Source organism: Dermochelys coriacea, chromosome 3 (assembly GCF_009764565.3).
Source record: "Dermochelys coriacea isolate rDerCor1 chromosome 3, rDerCor1.pri.v4, whole genome shotgun sequence".
In the NCBI taxonomy this organism is placed as follows: Eukaryota; Metazoa; Chordata; order Testudines; family Dermochelyidae; genus Dermochelys; species Dermochelys coriacea.
In genome coordinates this window covers 170607600-170630510 of record NC_050070.1, presented here as the reverse complement: position 1 = coordinate 170630510, position 22911 = coordinate 170607600, and the positions used below count along the sequence as shown (strand labels likewise).

Sequence of the window (22911 nt, the reverse complement as noted above, 5' to 3'; positions counted from 1 at the left end):
TAACACGCAAATTTGGCTTTATGCACTGAAGTCATTGGAACTATTCAGAGTGTGCAAAGTTAAATGTGAATAAGTATTTGCTTACCTTCAAGTCCCTGTTCCAAAGCATGGGGTACTAAACCATTTAAAAGAAAAGGCTAGAATTTTTTAACATGGGGAAAAATATGTTGTTTTGCCCAACTTCATTCTTAGAAATGGCAAATCGGTTTTCCAAAATTTTGGCTGAATTTCACTTGTGTTTGGCTGAAATTTGTCAAATGCACTTCAGGCAAAGGTAAGCACCCAGTGTGGAAAATTTCAGACAAATAGTAAAAGTTTGGCAAAGCTATAAACAACTGAAAACAGGATCATATAATGGGGGAATGCTGGGCAATGTTATTCATAGGCAGTGCAACCAGTACCACCAATAGTTCTGTACTTACCCTGTTTGTACTCTAGAAACGAAGTGGCTTTATTGGCCATCATGAGTGTTTTGTGCCAATTTGTGAATATCTTTGATTTGTCCATCTTTTGTTTCAAAAACAAAACTCTCTCTCTCAAATTAGTATCTAGAAACTTTGCTAAATTGAAAACACAATTTAGTAGTAGAACAAAGATGCAACCCAAGGAATACATACTAATTAGTCAACTTAGTACACAATTCTGGAAAGTAATATATGCAAATAGTTAATGTTATTGATGCTGTGCACAACCCGAGTTAAAAAGGTGAAACCAGAGTCTAGATTGTATCCACTGAAGAAGAGAATACAAAACAAGAAGTACTACTGCATAAAGCAACAATATCTGAAGAACTGTATACAGTACAGGTTACTATCCCCAAAAAGTATATTATTAAGGGTACAGTGTAAGACAACGAATATCATTTTAAGTCTCTAGAATTTCTGTTACAAGGAAAGGTTTTAGAGATTTGTGAATAATCTCACTGAAAAAGAGGAGGTTTTGAGCTCATGTAACAGAAATTTTAAAACACTTGAGAGAGTTTGCTAAAATTAATCAATATAAAGGGTTACACTAATAAGATTAGATATTTAAATAAGTACATCCAAGAAGTATTTGGGTAGACTTTTGACAATATAAAGGACTGTACAGGATAATTGTTAAATATTATTTAAGAAAATAAGAATAAAATGGGAACTCAAACATTGCATACACAAGTTAATAAAAACAGAGTAAGTTATCAGGGAATGGTATTCAAGTAGAAGGCAGATGAGTTCAAGACATACCAAAATTAATTTCTGATGAAGGGAGGAGGGATGGAGAGAGACGTGAGAAACAGGACAATGATAAATGTAATTTTTAAAATAAGGAGTAGATACCAGATAGCCATTCTTAGTTCCTTCATTTTTATAATGTACTTCTATTTTTAACAATATTCTATTTTTAGTCCATTTTGGCACCCAAAAGCTTGGAATCACTTCCCTAATTCAGCACTGATCATTGTTTATATCTTACACAAGGGATGCATTTCTGGTCAAGCTAATGGAATAGTTTTCAGGTCAAAAACAGTTGCTGCAGAATAATAAGCAGCAGTTCCAGCAGAAGTTAACAGAAAAGTACAGTAGACTCTGCAGGTTGCCACATTTTGTCAGCAAACCAAAACAAACTACAGTTTTATTGGCTCACAATATAAACAAGCACAAGCTTAATGGAATTTACTATACCAGCAACAATAGTCTCAGTTGTGGGAGTTTTTACTTCTGCTGAGAGAAAATTTGGAAGTAGCTCTAAAGAATGTACATAAATGACATTTAACATTTCTAGGGAATCTAATATTCTATCAGATAAAAATTATACTCTAATCATTTGTATTAATACTAACACAAAGTAATTGTGCTAGCATATGACAATCAATATTGAATATATTAATCTATGATTAATAAAACTATTCTTGGAATGAAATGAAAATGCAGTGTAGTGATATAGGATTTGATCCTGAAAAGGAAGTGAATGCCAACAACATTTCCATGGGCAGAGGATCAAGTCCATAATGAGTATGAATGTAAGATGTTTTAAATATTTGGGAGCAAAGAAAAAAAGTGCCATTAACAAAATAATTCATATGTACTGGTACAGTATGTATAGTAGATTAAATACTGGTTCTGTCAATTCCAGCTTACTTTAAGAACCTCTAAATTTGAAAAGTTAATCAGAGATGACTGTATAGTGAATAAAAACCAAAATATATGGCATTTGGAAAAAGATTGTTAAAAAGGGGTTGCCTCCCAATGTGCAGATCCAGTCCATGTTGACCTTAGATTCTCCACATTTTGGTAGGTGAATCCACATGTACCTAATTTCCTTTGTAAAAATTAAAATGCCAAGAAATCTGCTTTATAGTAAAATAACATTTTTTCACACACACACATAATCTTTTCATTTTAAGGGGAAGATAAACCCTTCATTCAATATTATATATTTATATTTTATCCTCTCCTTATGATGTAGGGTTATTCAGTTGAACTTTTCTCCCATCCAAAATATTAAAATGTGAAAATTACATTTGGACTGTCTGAGCTGCATACCAGAAACAGCTAAGGGTGCTTAATCATTCAGAATAAAAAAAAGATTTCTTTAATTTTTAAACATGTATTTCATTTTATGTTTTATTAAAATTGTTTTAACATTTGCATAGAACCCCTTGAAGGATTAAAACTTGAAATTTACATTAGATTAAAAAATGAAGTATGAAAAATACTGTATGTAGCAAAATTGCAGAGGAAAGAAAGATGCCACTGAGTGTAAAAAGAAAAGGAGTACTTGTGGCACCTCAGAGACTAACAAATTTATTTGAGCATAAGATTTTGTGAGCTACAGCTCACTTCATCGGATGCTCATGAAAGCTTATACTCAAATAAATTTGTTAGTCTCTAAGGTGCCACAAGTACTCCTTTTCTTTTTGTGGATACAGACTAACATGGCTACCACTCTGAAACCTGATATTATGTGAGTTTCCCAAGTTTATACCTCCTAATTTAATATGCAGGTGCTGGAGGCCGATGTTTTCAGTGAGGGATTCTCAAACTGTGGAATACTCTTGCTGCCTTAGTTCACCAAAACCTGAATTTGCTGACCTCCAGGTCACGCTGTAAAGCATTTCTACCTGTCGTCTTTTGTCAGGGGATTATTAATGGAGTAGATGATGGGAAAGTTTTGATTGTGAAGGGACCATGCGGAACCTGGGAAGGCTCCATTTGTTGAACATTAGACAAATTTTTGTTGTTTCTATATTGCATCTGATGAAGTGAGCTGTAGCTCACAAAAGCTTATGCTCAAATAAATTTGTTAGTCTCTAAGATGCCACAAGTACTCCTTTTCTTTTTGCAAATACAGACTAACACGGCTGCACTCTGAAACCTACATGTACTTAGAGAACTGGATAGATATATTATTTAAAATCTAATACTTTCGCAGTATCCCTCAACTATCTTTATTATGTAAGTAGGGCTTCCATTTTGCAAGTAATGACCATACCACACCTAAAGTGGGGGGGATATTGTCCAATCTTGCTGGAGGAAGACAGAAGTGCTTTATAATGGGGAGGGAACAAGGTCAAACTGCTGCAAAAAGGTGGGTGGTGGTTGGATTTGCAGCACTGACTCACCCCCTGGGAATGTAAGAGTGAAAGGCTTTAAAGGTGCAAGCCCTGGTGTTGGAAAACTCTTTCTCCATGCAGCAGGCAAGGTAGCACCCACCCTCCCTCCCCTTGAGGTGTGATTATCAGGTGGGGTTTGAAACTGTGGGCATTGCGCTAGTCGCTCCTTTTTAGGGGGGCTGGGAAGGAATTTTTCCCTCGCCACCATATTTGCTTTGGTGGAGTGGGTTTTTTTCGGCTTCCCCACAGCGGGTGGTAGGGAAGACCTATTGTGGTGGGCAGAGAAGGTGATAGGCTTTATGTCGCAATTTATTTTGTAAGTGTGGGGTGGATGTCTAGTGCAGGTACTCCATAAGGAAGGTATCCAGTGACCAGATAAATGGCCTGGTAAAGGATTTTAAAAGGAGGTGCTGGTTAAAGGAACAGAATGGTATGGAGTTTGGGGCTCCTATGGCTGGAACGGCAGGGAGCCAACCCCCCACCCTTTTCTGATAGCCCACCTTACCCCTTCTATGGCAGATTGGGGGTGGATGGTAAGGTCCCGGCAATAGATTTGCTGGAGGGACCTGGATGGAAAAAGAGGGCAAGCTGGTGGAAGTCCCTTGGCTAATAACGGAATCAACATGGGGTTATGTGCATTGTACACTTTTATCTGCTGGGTAGTCCCAGACATCTAATAATAAAGTTGTGGCCTGACTAAATCCATATGAAGTATCTTCTTCTTTTGGTATACCTGGACAATGTCACTAATGTTGTTTCAAATCTAAAGCAAAAGTTTCTGCTCAAAGTGGCAAAGTGCCCACAAACATTAACTGAGACAATAACTACTATACAGCTATGCCTCAATTTTTTATTTTTTTAAAAAGTTGCAATCTACAATGACAATTTTTTTTCCAGTAATTTGTGCACAATTTAGAAAAACAAAAGTACGTCCGGATAGCTATAAGCACCATTATTGTCTTAAATCAGTAAATAAAATGACTATGTGATTCATTTTTTTTTTACTTTGATGAACTCTCTCATATGTCCCTATGGGAAAACTGCATAAGGCTGTGTGACAGAAAAGATGCGCTTAATGTAGGTGGAGTAAAAGTGAAGAGAAGAAAATTCCTTTTAACCAGCTAGAGTGATCCGTAAATGTCAGAAAAGCAGAAACATAAATGCAAGTTTTTAACTATTTATTTTTGAAAGCTTACTTAGCAAAGAGGACTACAATGTAAACTATTAAAAACAGGTTTTGAATGTCGATATTAAGGATCTAAATACACATTTGTATAATCAGTGTAAACAGGCACAAACCATTTCAGAATCAAAAAAGCCTTAACTCAACATAAAGAGGTAACAAAGTTTTTAAAGGAATTAGACTGAAAATGGTTTTTGAGGTAAATTTTTTTTTTAAATAGTAACAGTGGACCTTTTTGTACTAAGAACCATCTAATATTAGATAGACCTTTCTTCGGGTTAACTTTTATTTCCCCTATGTGCACACACACATGTAAATGATCAGTGCTGCAGAATATATATCCATACCCTTTGTCCAACTCTTAATCAGAGAGGGCAGAATTTTCTGAGATACTGAGCACCTGCTACTCCTCTGACTTGAGTTGGAACAGCAAGTAATCCAGCACTTCTGAAAATCAGGCCCATTATCTCACAGCTGCCTAAACTCTTTGAGCAATTGTGCCTGTTCTCAATTTGTTTAAACCCTTGCCCCAAAGTTCAAAGACAAGCAAACAGAAGTATACATTAGTAACAGCCCAGCATTGTAGGCCTAATTCATTCTGGATGCAATTCCACTGAATTCAATGGAGTTACACCACATATTAATTTGGTCCCGCATATTTCTACTGCAAGAAGCCCCTCCTTTACAAACCAGTGGTATAGAAGCATTGGCAATATATGCCTTTCCAATCCTACGTATGTGTGTATTCCAAATAACACTTCAGCAGTCACTGAAATGAAGTAATATGGGTACTTTCCTCAGACAATGCAGGTCACACAGAAGTAGGAATGTTTGAAGACCATTTCAGAGAAGGAATTCAAATATAGCAGAAGCCATTAAAAATTCACACTTGCCAACTGCTACCATACAGTTATCATGGATCTCCCACACCCTAACTATAAGATACTGTGGTAGCACATTATGTGCTAATTTGGCAAATTTATTTATAAATGGCTCTCACTGTTTATGTATCATTGCATACACTAAAGTACTATCAGCAGGAACTCTGTGAAAAAACAATCCAATTGTTGATGGACATCAGAGTCCAGTGAAATCACATAGAATCGATCAAAGCTCAAAATAAGAAGTTGGGCATTTTCCATAAGAATTTAACTAGTAAGAAGCAAAATTATATAACCAAAAACAAATATCTATTTGATCAACTTGTGTATAGATCAAAAAGTTTAAAATTAAAAAACAATGTTTGTACATGTCGGCCCTTTCTGAGAGATTCTATTGATTAGGCATGATAAGAACTATGGATAAGACTCTATGAACACAAGCAGATGATGGACTGCTGGTACAAACAGCAGTCACACTGAGTAAATGGCCATTAGTGGACTGAAGTCATAAGTAAAGATTTTCTTTAAACTCTGTCCGTCAAAAGCATAAGCTTTCATGGGCTAAAGCCAACTTCAACCCTACACAGGATGGAGATACAGTCTCTCAGATAATCACAGCTGAAATAAAATCTCATACTGTTTAACAGTTGTACTTTCACTAACCTTTCGGTTTGACAAATTCTTCTAAGAATATGATTATCTTCATTGTCAGAAGTTTTTGTGTTGCCATGGCTTTTGCTGTGTCAAACAAGATCCTACAAACTGCAGCAGCTCATAACTTCACCCTTACCATCAGCTGAATGAAAACTGATGTTATGTACCAGCCAGCTCTTCAACAACTTTACCAAGACCCATCAATAAGCCTGCAAGCCCTGCATCTTGGCAGGGGGTTAGACTAGATGACCCTTGCGGTCTCTTCTACCCTATAGTTCTATGATTCTATGGTACATATTTTACCTATGTCTTTGGAATTTCTGTTGTTTCTGCTAACACAGACCATATTTTATTTTCCCATCTGCAGTTTACTTTGTAGTGCCAAGTAGTAAAGCAATAAGCTAAAATTTGAAATGAGTGCATTAAGTCTGGCGTCTACAGTTTTATTCAGGCACCTTGATTTTCCATGGTGCTGAGTAGACACAAATCCATCTGTCCAGCTGGTGTCAGTGGAAGCTGAAGATGTTCAGCCCCTTGGAAAATCAAGTGTCTTTGGGGATTGATTTAAAGCTCACTAAAGTCAGTAGTAGTCTTTCCAATGGCTTAAGTGAGTAGGCACCAGTGTTTAACTTCCAGGTACCCAAATTTTGAGCCCTTTGATTTTAATAACTAACAGAGGATATGATCCCGAGAAGCCATTAAGTTTGTTAAATTCAGTGGGTGAAATTCACCTATGTGAAGGGGCATGTTGCTAGTCTTTTGCATTACTTAAACTCTGTGTAAAGGCTGAACAAGTAGTCCACTGACTGAGCACCTGCTCAGGGGTGCCAATGCGCTCCCTACAAGCCATGGAAAAAAGGCCTTTGTGCCAGCCCTACATAAGATGGTATACTAAGCCACACTGCAAGTAGGCAAGGAGAGGGGCTGCAGATCTTCATTTACATGGATCCATTGTCCCTGATACTTCACACAACTGACATGGAGGAGTTGTAGTCACTATTTCAGCATGTTGGAATAGCAGCCACATAGGAGCTACTCAGCAATCTTCCACTGTGGGCTGGGAGTAGTTTCATTTGCCCAGCTGCTTCACACTCCCAAAACTCTGACTTCGTGAATTGCACCCAATAGAGTTGGAGGGGGCCCAGTACATCGCACAGTCAGGGCCAGAGTTTTTATATTGTATAAAATATTTGTCATGCATATACAATTCATGTATTCAAGTAATTTGCTTTTCCATCCTATACACTGTATTGAAAAGAGAGAGATGAGTTATTTGTTTATTAATATAGTGTGTTTTCAGGAGTATCCTATTTAATTTGAAACATCAAGAAATTGAAGATAATTGTAGTGTTTAAATGTTGTGTCCAGATGTTTAAATTCAGTCATTTTCCAAAGAAATAGCAGTTAATAAACAAATGCTCCATATGTTTTCAGTTCAGAAAGTGTATAAGTAAAGATCTATCACTTATTCACAGCAAACTGTATTCAGAGAATGAGAAGAACACCTCCACTGGATGAACTGCAGCCTCCGCCATATCAGGATGATAGTGGTTCTCCTCACCTCTCTTGTACACCCTCTGAATTTGATGACAGTAAATGTGAATTTTCCCACTGTAGCAACAGTCCAAGATGTTCATACAAGTGCCCAAGTGAAGGAAGCACTGGACATGAAATAGAAAGCTTCCATAACAAAGGATATGAAGAGGATGTACCCAGTGATAGTACTGCTGTCCTTAGCCCAGAGGTAAATGAAATACAGTCTAGCACTACACTTGTAGGTATCTTGGATGTAACACAATAGTATTTTTAACTTCTCTTGTAGATCTTATAAATATCTTGTTTCTAATTTACATCTTACAGAGACTGTGTACGTTAACTTCAACAGTCTGTTATAAAGAAGAAAAACGTATATTGCCAAATAATATAGCAATAAGATTTTAACTTGCTCTGTATAATGACCTCAAAGACACTTCATTTTAAAACAACACCCCAGCAGGAATGGTTTATTTTTTAAACCACTAAAAGCTATGATATACATTATCATGGGGAACTATATATTAACAATTCGCTTCTCACAACAATTTTCAATTAATTATTGAATTAATTCAATTAATTATTTAGCAATAAATCAATCAAAATTATATTTCTCTTAGTGCCTTTCATATTAAATTCCCTAGAGAACTGAAGAAAAATCTTGATTAAAAATCCTTATTGTTTTGAGATTAAAGAAATATTTTTATTATGGATAATGTAATAGATGTATGGTACACTTACTTTCTCATTTTTCCCTTGTAATTTGTAATGATTATTCTTCCTAAACAGAATTTTTAATATTTTTAATATGTAGGTGTCTAAAATGTGTAAAGACAATCAATAGTATCAATTCTTAAACCAGAAGCAAACAATTTTTAGATAAAAAAAAAAAGCTATATTATCATTGATATGAACAAGTCATATCTTTAGCCATATGAAAGGACCTAAGGATTTACATTGAGGTTTTACATGTTTGGAATAAATACTTCTTATATGAATAATACAATGATCTATATTATACTTCAAAATATTTTATTCATACAGTACTTTTTGCCACATTAGCCATTGCATTTCTTTAGCTGCTAATTGTATCAGTCCTTGGACTGAGGTTATTGAGGTACGGTATGCAAGCATATGGAACCATTGCTTTATCTTGATCAAAACTATTTTGTATTATACATTCAATTCAGGCCCAACCTTTGGTCAAACGGCTCCCTCAGTGATCTAGAATTTCCCCATTCCTTAATAAATAAATGGGGATGAATGTAATTTTAATGATATCCAGGAGGTTTGAGGACCTGTTGCTCACTCCTGATGTCCTCCTAGAAATAGGTCATTGATGATGACTATGACTGTATTATTTTCATGGTAATCACAGATCTAATGGAAAATGTGGAGTTGGCAATTTGCTGTGTAAAATATGCATGGAAACTTTATGCCCCCCTTTTTAAAAACATACTGCTAATGCAGAGAGGAAAAACCTGAGAGATGTGGATTGTTACTGAACAAACAATATTGCTGAGAAAGGGCTGTGAATACAGGAGGTAGCTGGGGAGGGCTTTGTTGGAAATAGCTGGCCTGTCCTTTGGGCTTACTTGTGTTGAGCCTGTTGACGCAGACCAGCGATCGCTGGACAATCACAGGAAAAGAAAACATAGGTGCATAGATGGGCAACCTGGCTTTCCCAAATGGGGAAAAAAAAGTACAGATTGACAAATATTGTAGTCAGAAGGGGAACCAGATAGCAAATGTGAAAAATTGGTATTGGGGTGGAGAGTAATAGGTGCCTATATTAAAAAAAAAAAAAAAAAAAAAAAAAAAAAGCCCCAGACTGTCCCTATAAAATTGGGACATCTGGTCACCCTAGTAGTCAGTCATCTTTTGGGTCAGCCCACAGTGCTTGTGTTAAAAGATTCTTTTCATGTTCTGCTGAATTATAAATGCCAGAGAATTTTCATCTGTACATCATGCTGTCGGAATAAACACCACTGAAAAAACACTTTCTGTAGTAGGAGTTCCAGATTGTTGGTTTTACTGAAATATTGTTGTGGTTTTGAATGGGAGGCACACAAATTATTTCTTTATACTTGACTTTTTAAAAATAAAATTATTTTGTCAAATAGTGAGTAGAAATTATTTGTTTCTTTAGATATAGATATATACTGAAACATTTCTAGCACTATATTAAGCACTCACTGTATTTATGAAATTTAAAATTGCGCTATGAAATCTGACATATTGCTTCACACAAAATAGCACTTATTTTCTTTAAAAATACAGCCTTAATCATGCCCCATGATTAGAATATATTTGTAGGTACAGCTAGATTATCTTTCACTAAACTACCAATGCCATGTAAATGGAGTAAATTCGTAGTAAACTACTTATATTGTAAGGGAGAAAAATCATCCCATATTAAAGAAAGGTTCATTGTGCAAACAAAGCAATTTTATTTGAAACAGAAAATAACAGCATGTCCTCACCATTTTATTAGCTATTAAATTTATAAGTGCACACCTAATGAGAACACTGAAGATTTTAAAAATTAAGCATTAGCAATAATTGATTTAAGAATTGATATACTGTATAAGGCAAGTACAGAAGACATTTCTGACATAGGTATGTTTCTTGTATACTTCTAAGGAAGTTGCATATAACAGGCTCTATTAGCCATCTGCTGCATGTGCACAACTCTCACTGATTGCAGTGGGAGTTGTATGTGCAACCAACTGCAGCATTCAGCCCATTACTTGCTCTAGTAATATATATTTCACAATATTCTGTTACCATCAAATCAGATATTAATGTGTTAAATATGTTAAACTTGAGTATTGATTTTTTTTTTAATTCTGCAGAACCCCTCACTTGAATCAGATATTTGGATTGCACCTCACAATGAATGACAGTTTATCTCAGCTAATGTGGAACTGAAAAAATTAAGTCATTAATATCACTTTATTAGTTCTAGCTTTTTCTTTTCCAGTTGGTGCCTGGGTTTGTCTATTTTGACCAGCTGGAAGTAGCTTTTGATTTTCCTTGGTTGCCAGTCGGCCACCTCTTCATTCTTCAGTGTTTAATTACCTTGTTTATGAAGTGAACAAAAAGATCACAGTCGCATCATGCTGCTTAGAGAAAACCATGCATTTCCATGCTAGATTTAATAATAGAATACCAAAAATAAATAAATTAATTAAATAAAAGCTTTTATATTTCTTTCCTTAGGATATGTCAGCTCGAGGATCATCTTCACAGCTTCCTAAACCTTTTGATCCTGAGCCAGTAGCTAAATATGGCACGCTGGATGTGACTTTTGACTATGACTCACAAGAACAGAAGCTTCTAGTAACAGTGACAGCTGTCACAGACATCCCAACATATAACAGGACAGGCGGAAACTCATGGCAAGTACATCTAGTTCTCCTACCTATAAAGAAACAGAGAGCAAAAACCAGCATCCAGCGGGGACCATGCCCTGTCTTCGCAGAGACATTCAAATTTAATCATGTTGAATCTGAGATGATTGGGAATTACGCAGTTCGCTTTAGACTGTATGGTGTACGTCGCATGAAAAAAGAGAGAATTGTGGGGGAAAAGATTTTTTACTTAACCAAATTGAATCTTCAAGGGAAGATGTCAGTACCAGTGATAATGGAGCCTTCTTACAGTCTTTCTGTGAGTATTGTACAAAGCAGAATAAGAATGTAATTATATAAATTGTCCTGAATTTATTAGGAATAGTTTATATATTTATAGAGACAGCACTTCCACTGATGCCTCCCCTCCCCATTGTCATGCACACTTTATGCAAAATAATAGGGATAGGGGGTCATTACAGCTCAAAGATCCAATTAGCTACTGTTAGGTACATTTATTTCTCATGTGTAGAAGCTGCCTACACTTCTTCATTTTGATTACTTTGGTATTTCCACTATAAAATATTATAATAGTAGTAGGAGGATAAACTTATTATATTGAGATTAGTTTTGCAGCTTTGATTTATCAACCTGTTAACCATTGTGCTTTCATTTTAAAAAAATCTATATTAGTCGATGATTTTTGTCTTTTGTAATAAAATCCAGTTTGTAATATAATACACGTGCTTTGCTTTCCCAGGAACAATGGAAATAGGAAACCTGAAGGTGCTGAAACCCTTATATAAGGACTTCACAGGACAAACAAAATAAAATGTTTAATTTCTTTTTAGTCACATTAATCTATAAAGGACAATAATCTATTGGGATTTGAAATGAGAATCAGCTAAAAAAAATATAATATGGAGTCCTGGTGATGGAACAGGTGATAATAGAGGACTTTATCATCTCCCATTTTTTATGATTCTGTAAGGAACACAAGGGAATCCTGGGTAGTGCCTTCTGAGGACAAATACTGTTCATTTACCATAAGTAAACTTTCCTACTATTGAAGTGCTTAATACAAGAGCAATGAAAATTGAAACACAATTGAAAATACTCTAAATTTACTATTTTTCAAGTTCTTGAAGGTCCTGCAACAATGAAATATGTTTTGCAACATTTTTGTGTCTGTGAAAATTGTGCTGAGATTGAATTCCTTCTGTTCCCCCGTACCGTTTGGATGTCGTCAAGAGCTTTCTTGTGTTGAAGGTTTGATTTTTAAACTGGGTTGGGTTTTTTCACTGGCTGAAATTCTGATTAGGGGTCTTATTCAAAGTTCATGGAAGGCAGTGGATCAGGTCCCAGATGAGCATATACCTCATGTGCTCATCAGAAGTAATTTTGATTTATTTTCTAAGGCCAGTCTACACTAACCAGTAGATCGGCACTGCTGCAATCGATGCAGCAGTGTTGATTTAGTGGGTCTGGTGAAGACCCGCTAAGTCAATGGCAGAGGACTCTCCTGTCGACTTTGGTACTCTAGATCCCTGAGAAGAGTAAGGTAAGTTGGCAGGAGAGCATCTCCTGTTGACACCATGGTAAATTGACCTAAGCTTGGAGGTGGAGGAAGGGTTGGTGTTCAGATTCAACTTGCTGCAAACCTATATTAGTACACTTGAGCACCTTTTTGACTATTGAGCTACCTAATCCAATTTTGCAATCGAAATCACTTTTTAAAACTCTCTGTAGAGTTTTAAAACTCTCTACAGAGACAGATTCTTGCAGAAGAGGTGACAGCACTTGCAGTACTTTACAAATAACTTTCCTTTTGCATATACCTGTTATACCTTTTAATGAGTAGGCATAATGATCTTCCACCTTACATCCCTGTGCTAATCATTTTGCTGTGAAGAATTCAATTTAAGTTTCTCACTCTCCATCCTTGGATATACTAGATGTGATCCCAGTGGTAATGACTAGACACTGGGCAGGTGTGTGTGCATCAAACATTTGTGAAAAGATGTTTAATTTGGCCTCTGGAATTGTGCAAGAAACATTTTAGTTCGAGTTATTTTTAGTGAAGTAAGGCATTCATATTTATCAGTTTAGAAGCTGATGTTTATTCATTTATTATACATTTCTTCATGCATTGTGCATTTGTTTCATGTTGCTCTTTACCTGTAGCACACATTATATAGCAGTCCTATAGTCCAACTCATTATCTTTTCAGAAAAGCATTCTAAAACTAAAACTTTTAAACTTCATCACAGTCATGAGGATTCATGGCCACTGGGGACTGAGGCTGACAAGTTTTATATAAATTAGGGCTGTCAAGCGATTAAAATATTTATCGCGATTAATCTCACTGTTAGACTATAATAGAATACTATTTATTTAAATATTTTGGATGTTTTCTACATTTTCAAATATATTGATTTGAATTACAACACAAAATACAAAGTGTACAGTGCTCACTTTATATTTATTTTTGATTACAAATATTTGCACTGTAAAAAACAAAAGAAATAGTATTTTTCAATTCACCTAATACAAATACTATAGTGCAATCTGTTTACCCTGAAATTTGAACTTACAAATTTAGAATTATGTACAAAAAACCCGCATTCAAAAATAAAACTATGTAAAACTTTAGAGCCTACAAGTCCACTCAATCCTATTTCTTCTTCAGCCAATTGCTCAGACAAACGAGTTTTTTTACATTTTCAGGTGATAATGCTGCCCTCTTCTTACTTACAGTATCACCTGAAAGTGTGAATAGGCATTTGCATGGCATTGTTGTAGCCGGCATTGCAAGACATTTATGTGCTAGATGTGCTAAAGATTCTTATGTTCCTTCATGCTTCAACCACCATTCCAGAGGACATTCATCCACGCTGATGCCGGATTCTGCTTGATAATGATCCAAAGCAGTGCGGACCAATGCACGTTCATTTTCATCATCTGAGTCAGATGCCACCAACAGAAGGTTGCTTTTCTTTTTTGATGGTTTGGGTTCTGTAGTTTCTGCATCAGAGTGTTGCTCTTTAAGACTTCTGAAAGTATGCGCCCCACCTCATCCCTCTCAGATTTTGGAAGGCACTTCAGATTCTTAAATCTTGGGTTCAGTGCTGTAGCTATCTTTAGAAATCTGATATTTGAACCTTCTGTGTGTTTTGTCAAATGTGCAGTGGAAGTGTTCTTAAATCAAACAACATATGCTGGGTTGTCATCCTAGGCTATCATAACACAAAATATATGGCAGAATGCAGGTAAAACCATGGAGTAGGAGACGTACAATTCTCCCCCAAGGAGTTCAGTCATAAATTTAATTAACACATTTTTTAAAACAAACATCATCAGCGTGGAAGCGTGTCCTCTGGAATGGTGGTCCAAGCATGAAGAAGCAAGTGAATGTTTAGCATATCTTGCAATGCTGGCTACAGAAGTGCCCTGCGAATGCCTTTTCTCACTTTTAGGTGACGTTGTAATTAAGACGCGAGCAGCATTGTCTCCCGTAAATGTAAACAAACTTGTTTCTCTTAGCAATAGGTTGAACAAGAAGTAGGACTGCGTGGACTTGTAGGCGCTAAAGTTTTACATTTTTTTTGTTATTGGGTGCAGTTATGTACCAAAAAAAAAACCTACATCTGTAACTTGTACTTTCTCGATAAAGAGATTGCACTACAGTACTTGTATGAAGTGAATTGAAAAATACTATTTCTTTTGTCACTTTTACAGTGGAAATATTTGTAATCAAAAGTAATATAAAGTGTGCACTGTACACTTTGTGTTGTGTGTTGTAATTTAAATGAATACATTTGAAAGTGTAGTAAAACATCCAAAAATATTTAATAAATTTCAATTGGTATTCTATTGTTTAACAGTGCAATTAAAACTGTGATTAATTGCAATTAATGTTTTTAATCATGATTAATTTTTTTAGTTAATCGCGTGAGTTAACTGTGATTAATCGACAGCCCTAATAAAAATGGTTGTGTCTTAGACCTGTAGATGATTGTACTGCCATACTAAATCTTCCCCTAATCAGTGGTTCTCAAACTTTTATACTCGTGACCCTTTTCACATAGCAAGCCTCTGAGTGCGATCTCCCCCCTTTTATAAATTAAAAACATTTTTTTATATATTTAACACCATTATAAATGCTGGAGGCAAAGCGGGGTTGGGGTGGAGGTTGACAGCTCATGACCCCCCATGTAATAACCTTGCGACCCGCTCAGGGGTCCTGACCCCCAGTTTGAGAACCCCTGCCCTAATACATTACATTAATTGTCCTATTTTAGAAATCTGGAGTTGAATAATAAAATTTGAACACACGGATTTATCTTAATTATTAGCAGGTGGCCTTCCAGTTTAATAGATTAAAAGGGGGAAAACAACTAAGCCATTTCAATTTATAGTAAATGATCCAACTTCAAATGAAAGTTCTTGTTCATAATATTTTATATAATTAAAGTTCTGTCCAAGATTAAATTAATCTAAGTATCAATGACTTTATGGTACATTGCATAAATATATTAATGTAGTTTATATAATCATGTCTACCAAAGTAAGATTCAGTTATCACTAAACACTGAACAATTTAAAAATATATTTTTGTATATTTGATTTAGGACCACAAAGTCTACTTTATCCAACACATTTTTCTCTAATAATCACTTATTGAGAATGGATAATAATTCAAAATTGCACATCAAGCTGTGTGCTTTAAACATGCAATTCAGTTCTCATACAGATCCCAGTGCCCTGTGCATCAACAGTGCTTACCCATCAGGTCTGGCTAGGTTTGGTATCTGTGGTTCTTCCCTGTGGAAGCCTGTGACCAATAGATTATCATGACCCAAATCAGACTTCTCAAAACAAAAGTATTGTTTATTTAGCCATACAAACAAAGCATTCCAGAGAAAAGGATCTTAAAAGACCTATACACATGTCTGCCTTACCTATACGCTCTAACCAGCCTCCTGATAGGTACTCTGGTAGGTCTGACTTCTCACGGACCCGCACGCAGAAAACTTTGGGGTTCTCAGTCTCAAAAACCTGTCTCTGTCTTTGAAGGATTAAGTATCTCTCTAAACTCCATGCCCTCTCCTCCTCCCCCGTTCCGTTGATACACTTCACCCTTCATGGAGACTGATTGCCATCCTGGAGAAACCTATCTGGCAAGTCCATCGTGGGGTTGCACCACGGCCTCAAAGCAAATGGCTTTTGCATTATCCATCAAGTGTATATCTGGATCCATTTCCCTCTTCCTGGATGCACTTCCTTACAGTCTTTCTACTGAATTATCTCAATATATGCATATAGTAAACTTTACAATAATGAGGTCAACACATAATTATTATTATTATTATAGGCAACTCCAAATACATAACGTCATTGGGAGAACTGGTTTCAATGAGACTGAGAGATCTGAGAGATCTGTTTGAAAAGAGTGTAAGATTCCAATTGTTAATTATCCAGTTGATGAAGGAAATTCTGAAAATAGAAAATCAGACTCCAGTGTAAGATATTATGATTGTTATGGCTTGATTCTCATCTCTGTTAAACTGGAGTAAATCAGGAATAACTCTACTGAAGTCAATTAATTGAGTTATCTTGGTATAAAATATGAAGGAGTAGAATCAGGCATGGAAGTTCATAACGCAGACGATGAAACTCTTGTAGTTTCTTTGACAAGGTTTAATAGAGGATTAAAACAGACCAAATGTTAACAGGACTGAGCTAAATCAAACATATAGGGCTGTGAGCTCTCCTTGAGCTTCCTGTGAGAAACTAATCTTTTTAATGTGCATGCTAAAAGCCTAAAATAGTGATGCAACAAGCAATATCAGAAGCCTGGAATAATGAGAGGTTGTCATCTTTAATATCAGTTTCAAAATTTCATATTACTGGTGCTTACTGGTATTTTGTAGGCAGAGTTTGTTGATATGTAGATAAACCTGGGTCTAAAGTGAGTCTTACAATAAGATATAGTTAAGATAAATCAAAGGAAAGAAAGTAAAAGAAATGGCAGTTTTGCATCATACCTGAAGAAAAGCAGACTTTCAGATTCCAAATTTTAACCAAAGATTTTATGTGATCTTTAGTTAAGGCTGTGTTAATTTGACAGAACTTTGTCATGTACTATATGAAAAGGCAGCTCAGCTCTAGGTTGTTCAAAATGGTATTGATTGTAACCAGAAAAACTGAATAGATCTAGTTTGGAAATTTTAAAATGTGTTGATCTGCAAAGGAAAGATGATACTGTGCATTTAGGCTATTATAAGGTATAAGACCAGTCTCTGTATACTGGATAAGGTTCTGATAATGGAGCTCTTGGGAGATAGATGCGTGCTGTGCATGGACGTAAGACGCTGATCTTTCAGGTCTGACGGCCTTGGTTCGAGTTTGATTTTAGTCAAAAATTAAGGGTGAAATTCTTCCTGGTGTGGAGGGTTAGTGCACAGTTCTCGACATCACTTAAATTCCGTGGTAAGACAACATGGGGCAGAGCATCAGGGGACCTCTGTACTAACTCTGTGTTCTGCAGCATGTAGGTCAGCTTTGAAGACGGGCAGTAGATCAATGGGAGCAATGATTATTCAGATCCAGTGGAATCATGTGGAAGGCATTCAGCCGCTATCCCACTCCATGGGCAGTAGATGCGTACGGTTGTGCTGCAGCTCTGTATCCTGACTCCATCTTGTGGTACTTTTCTCTTGCATAAAGCTTGATTACTTAGGCTATATGCTGAACTGAATTTCACTCTAATTGAGTTTAGTGGTCTCGGACAGCAACAATATCTAGTAGTTGTTTCTCCATGTCACAAAACAATTACACGATGTATGACGCGTGGCATTTTTGGCTCTTAACTCAAATGCCAAGGATGCTGGAGGTCAGAAAGAAGGTGTATCTCCATTAAATCATTCCCTCAGAGAAGGGGTAGGGTGGGGCAGGGCCTCAGGGCATGGGCAGGGAATGGGAGGGGCAAGAGAGTTCAGTTTTGTTCGATTAGAAAGTTGGCAACCCTATTCAGTGGAGTTGCCAACTGTTTGTCAGTGGTGAATTTGTCCCATGGTCTATGAATCCCCTCTATAAAGATTAACAAAGGAAGCTTTCAACTCGCGTCCACATCATACTATAGAAGAGATTATTTGAAACTTCTGAAATGCAGGGTTGTTTTGAAGAGTTATAGAACATAGTCTGTATATGGCTTTGGGTGTTCCAGAAACAAAACATTCTCTTCACAATTTTTGAGCTACTAGCTGAGGTATACTTCCTTATCAAGAAATCATCTCCTAGTATCAGACTACTTATCAGTTACTGCTCAGTCTTAAATTTCATCTTTTTTTGTGAAGATTTAGGTCCATCCCTCCCCAGGATTCAAACAGGCCCAGCATTCTTAGACATCACTGGTACCCTGAGCGGGATTTAAATTTGGGTTTCCAGCCTTCCTTTTTAATTTAAACCCTGGTTGTTGTGATTATGAATGATGACTGCCTGTTTTAGATTCGAGTCAGTTGGCTATTTTGATCATTCTGGCCTTATTAGGACCTTTTGATACAACTGACCATGGATAAGTGCTTCATTATTAAGGACATTACTTGATGTGTGGTTGCCTATCTTCCACTTCTAAGTAAGGAAGGACTAACCTACGACTGGGAAAAGCTAGACAATTTTTAAAAAAAATAAGCCACCATCTCATGAAAATATAGAATCAGGGCCAAAATCTAGTTTAATCTCTCTTCCTAAAATTGATACTATTGTGGCTTCATTAACCATAGATACGGTTATTTTATTGGGAGGTGTTTTTTTTTTCCAAAAGAATTTGTAGCTGGAAACATTGAAGGAACTCAGAAATGAGATTTCAAACATTCCTTCAGCTGTCTTCCAAGCTTCCTTAAAAATCATGGTTACTCAAAAGACAAAGAATTTCTTCAAAATGCTCAAGAGCCAAAGTATTTGGTGAGACACTTCAAAGAGGGAATGAAAGGAGATGGAATTTCCACACTATGAACAAAGCACATGTGTATTATACAAAGTGAAAATTTACCCCTTTACTGTGAGTTAGGTTTTATTGATAAATCAATTAAAAGCTATCAAACCTTAAACTAGGATTTTCCCTGCAGGACCTCCTTTATCCCAGTCACCTGCTCCCTCTGGCCTTGAGAAAGGCCTACCCCTTATATAGCCTATTTGGAGCAAATTGAATCCATCTGATTCGTAAAATTCACCAATGATTCCATTGCACCTTCATGTGAGGATATGTAAAAAAAATCACACTTCAGAATGTAAATTTTTACTTCAATCACAGAAGCTCTCTGTCCAGAAGATGTTTTATTGACCTACGTCAATGAGAAGTAAGTGGAGTTAAACCCCATAAAATCAGTGCATTGAAATGAAGAATCAGGCTAAGAGCAGTCAAGGTGTATTTAAAATGCACCAAGGATTTCAGAAAATCTTCAGCCTTTTTCATTTTCTTCTACTCAGATTGCATAGGGGTTAAATCCACAAAATCAGGGCTGGGTGGATTAAATGATGTATCAAAGAACCATATAGAGCAACTGGTAAGCCAGACCTAAAATTACCAACAACATCCTGATAGAGCTTTAGCTGAAGATTTGCAAGGTCAACACCTGACAATATTTCTACCTTCAAAGACAACAAACTGACCCTTAAGACTTCTTCAGGCATATCTTCCAAAGGAAGCATATTCTCCAGTCCATGGTTCCAAGATAAATTTCCATTTCCCTTAGGGATGCTGATAATCTCAGTTTCCCAATTTCTATTTTATTTTCTCTCACTGCTTGCTACTTCCCACAGCAATGGAGACATGAAGAATTGGAATACTGTTAACTGATTATTTTCTTTCTTTGATCGTTGTTTCCACTAATCTGAAACCATCCATAAACTCAGCAGTTAGTGACATCTTTTTTTCATTTCTGCCCTCTTCCAAAGCTTGGTGAATGTATGTTCCTTCCCCTTTGCTGGCTGCCCCCCAAAAGTTTCACAGCTAATGCTTGTTTAACTTGGAACAAGTTATTATCTTTTGCAACTTCAGGAGTATTCTTCTAGCAGGAAGCCAAGTGGGTGGAATTTAGGGTTGGATTCCCCGGCCAAAGCACCTGAACTCCCTGTCCCTAGTCTTTGTGCCTAGAGGGGTAGCTCTGGAGTGAGGAATTAACAGTGACACAATCAAACAAAATAAATTGTCTATATACATCCTCTTTTCTATTTGCCTTTCAACTGTTTGATTTATGTCTTTCTTGTGCTATGATTTCAATATTACATGCTCTGTTCTCTGTGGCTTTCTGGGCACTTCTCCTTTCCTTGGTTCGTACATTTTAGCATAAAAACTATGGGTTATTTTCTTCATTTCAGACCTCAGGATTTTCATTCCTTTTTTCTATTCCTGCAGTCTTCATCCTGTTTCCGATTAAACATTTCCAGGTATACAACCCCTTTAAGAAGGATCCTTATAGCCGTAGCAGGTTAGCCTCTTGTCAGTGTTGGCTCTCAGCTAATTCTGACCTTGAGCTTTGTATTTAACATTACACTTCCTGTCTTTCTGATGTGCTTAATCAACTGGCAGCTGGATCCCAAGAGAATCCATCTTATCTTCACTTCTTATCCTTCTCTGTAGTTTACTTGATAGCTGTAAGACTAAAGCAGATAATTTCCAAACTGCAAAACATCCGGGATCCTCTGTCCAGGAGATTTAACATGACCTGAACAAATCATGTGGGACACCACTAGCAGCCTTTTTTAGTGTTTGGGTGAACTATTCAGAGCAAACAATCTAATTGACAGACATTGCCTCCTTTTCTGTATTCTGAACAGATTTTTAATATTGCAAGTGTGTTCATTATCCAAAATGATTCAATGAATATTTTATACAAACAAATTTTAGCCGATAGATTACTCCCAAACTGGGTACAGTTGTAGCCTAGTCACGCAGTATTGTTTCTGTTCCATGAGTGAATGAATGTATCTGTTAGAAAGGGAGTGAGGATATGATAAAATCACTGGGTTTTGGATTCTCTCAGTTGAGGATGGGAACAATTTGTGGAGTTAAGAGGGGCTTGGCCAGCAGGATTAAGGAGCTTTGAGGACATTTTATCCTCCTGCTTTACCCATAACAGGCAGCAGTGAGCAGGCAGCCGGTGGGAAAAGGCAGGGAAGGGAGGACAGTGGCTTTTAAACTGGCTCTGGAGCAGTGACAACAGCTCCATCACTGACTCAACTTTTTCCCTTAAAAAAGATCCAGGTCTTGGCCAGTGGGGGCACTGTGCCAGGGGAAGTCAAATTTTGTTAAAAAAAAATTGGAATTCAGAAAAAAATGAACATATCTAGTTGAAGTCCACATGGGTCATCTCCTGGCTCAGAGAGACCACTTCTAGCCAAGCTGAAACCCGAGTCCTAGACCTAGACAAAGTCTATGTAGCATGGATCAAGGGCATTCTAGGCAATGCACTCCCTCTCTAGTTCATCCTGACTTTCCCAGCCTCAGAATGGCCGCCAATGGCAGCCCTGGGCCAAACTTTCCTTGCTTTGTCAGAAATATAAATGTTCAATTGTTTCTGAATTCCAATTTTTTAACAACATACGACTTCCCACTGTCACAGTGCATCCACTGATTAAGACCTGGATCTTTGTTAAGGGGAAAGGTTGTGTCAGTGATGGAGCTGCTATCACTACTCCTGAGCCAATTTAAAAGCCACTGTCCTCCCTTCCCTGTCTTTTCCGGGAACAGGCTCAGCAGTGGAATTTTAGGTTGGGCCTTACAACCAACTCTAGGTACTTCCCTTCCCACTTTCCTCTCCCATCCTCACTATCTCAAGCAGGGCTGGCTCCAGGCACCAGCGAACCAAGCAGGTGCTTGGGGCGGCAAATATAAAGGGGCAGCAGGAGGTCATGCTCTGGGGCGCCAATCCACCCTCAGCAGCTGTGGGAATTCAGCGGCGGGGACACGACTATTCTTCGGTTGCCGGCAGCAATTCGGCGGCCAGGATTCCACCTTCCCGTTCGGCGGCAAGATTTTTGGGTTTTTTTGCTGCTTGGGGCAGCAAAAACGCTGGAGCTGGCCCTGATCCCAAGGGTCGGCAGAGCAAGGATGGAGCAGGGAAATGGGGAGGAAAGCAATTGCACCAAATTGTGCAGCTGAAACAGGAACTCCACTGCTGGACCCATTCTGCCTGTGTCAGATGCCATGTTGGTTGACAAAGTTACAGGCACTGCAGTGAGCTGATGAGGGGACAGAAGTACCCATCAGCCCCCAGCAACCTTAAATAATCCACCTTCCATCTATTGAGAATGAGAATTGGGGGGACAGGTAGGAGCAGCAGGAGTGAAATTTGTGTGTCTGCTCCACAAATATTCCATCTCCTTGTCCCCTCTTTGCCTTCTCCCGGTTTCTTCTTACCTAGGGACAAGGAGATAGGGAGAACAGGAGCTGGAGTAGATTGTAGAGCTCTAGTCCTCGTTTGAGGACCCAGCTTTGCTTCATCAGACTCAGGTTTTGAGCTGGTCATCTATAGGAAGATTGCTATTTGGGAAATCTGCTGGGAGAGATGAGCTTGTTACCTGCACTCTCAACAGAATTTCAGCTCCCAGGTCTCTCCCCAACATCCCTCCCACATTTTCTGTTAGCTTCAGAGGGATAAAGAAGCGTTGGGTAGTTGGTAGCTCTAGCTTTGTCAGGAATGTAGCTGAGAA

At 37.4% G+C, this 22911-nt stretch overlaps 1 protein-coding gene across 2 annotated transcripts in view; it reads left to right on the top strand.

Annotated features, from left to right (window-relative positions):
* SYT14 (synaptotagmin 14) overlaps positions 1-22911 on the top strand; it is a 183417-nt gene that overhangs the window by 133750 nt on the left and 26756 nt on the right. For both annotated transcript variants that reach the window (XM_038397632.2, XM_038397631.2), the window contains exons 5-6: positions 7786-8054; positions 11066-11515. In XM_038397632.2, the coding sequence (XP_038253560.1) occupies positions 7786-8054; positions 11066-11515 (719 nt within the window). The remainder of the gene's footprint in view (positions 1-7785; positions 8055-11065; positions 11516-22911) is intronic.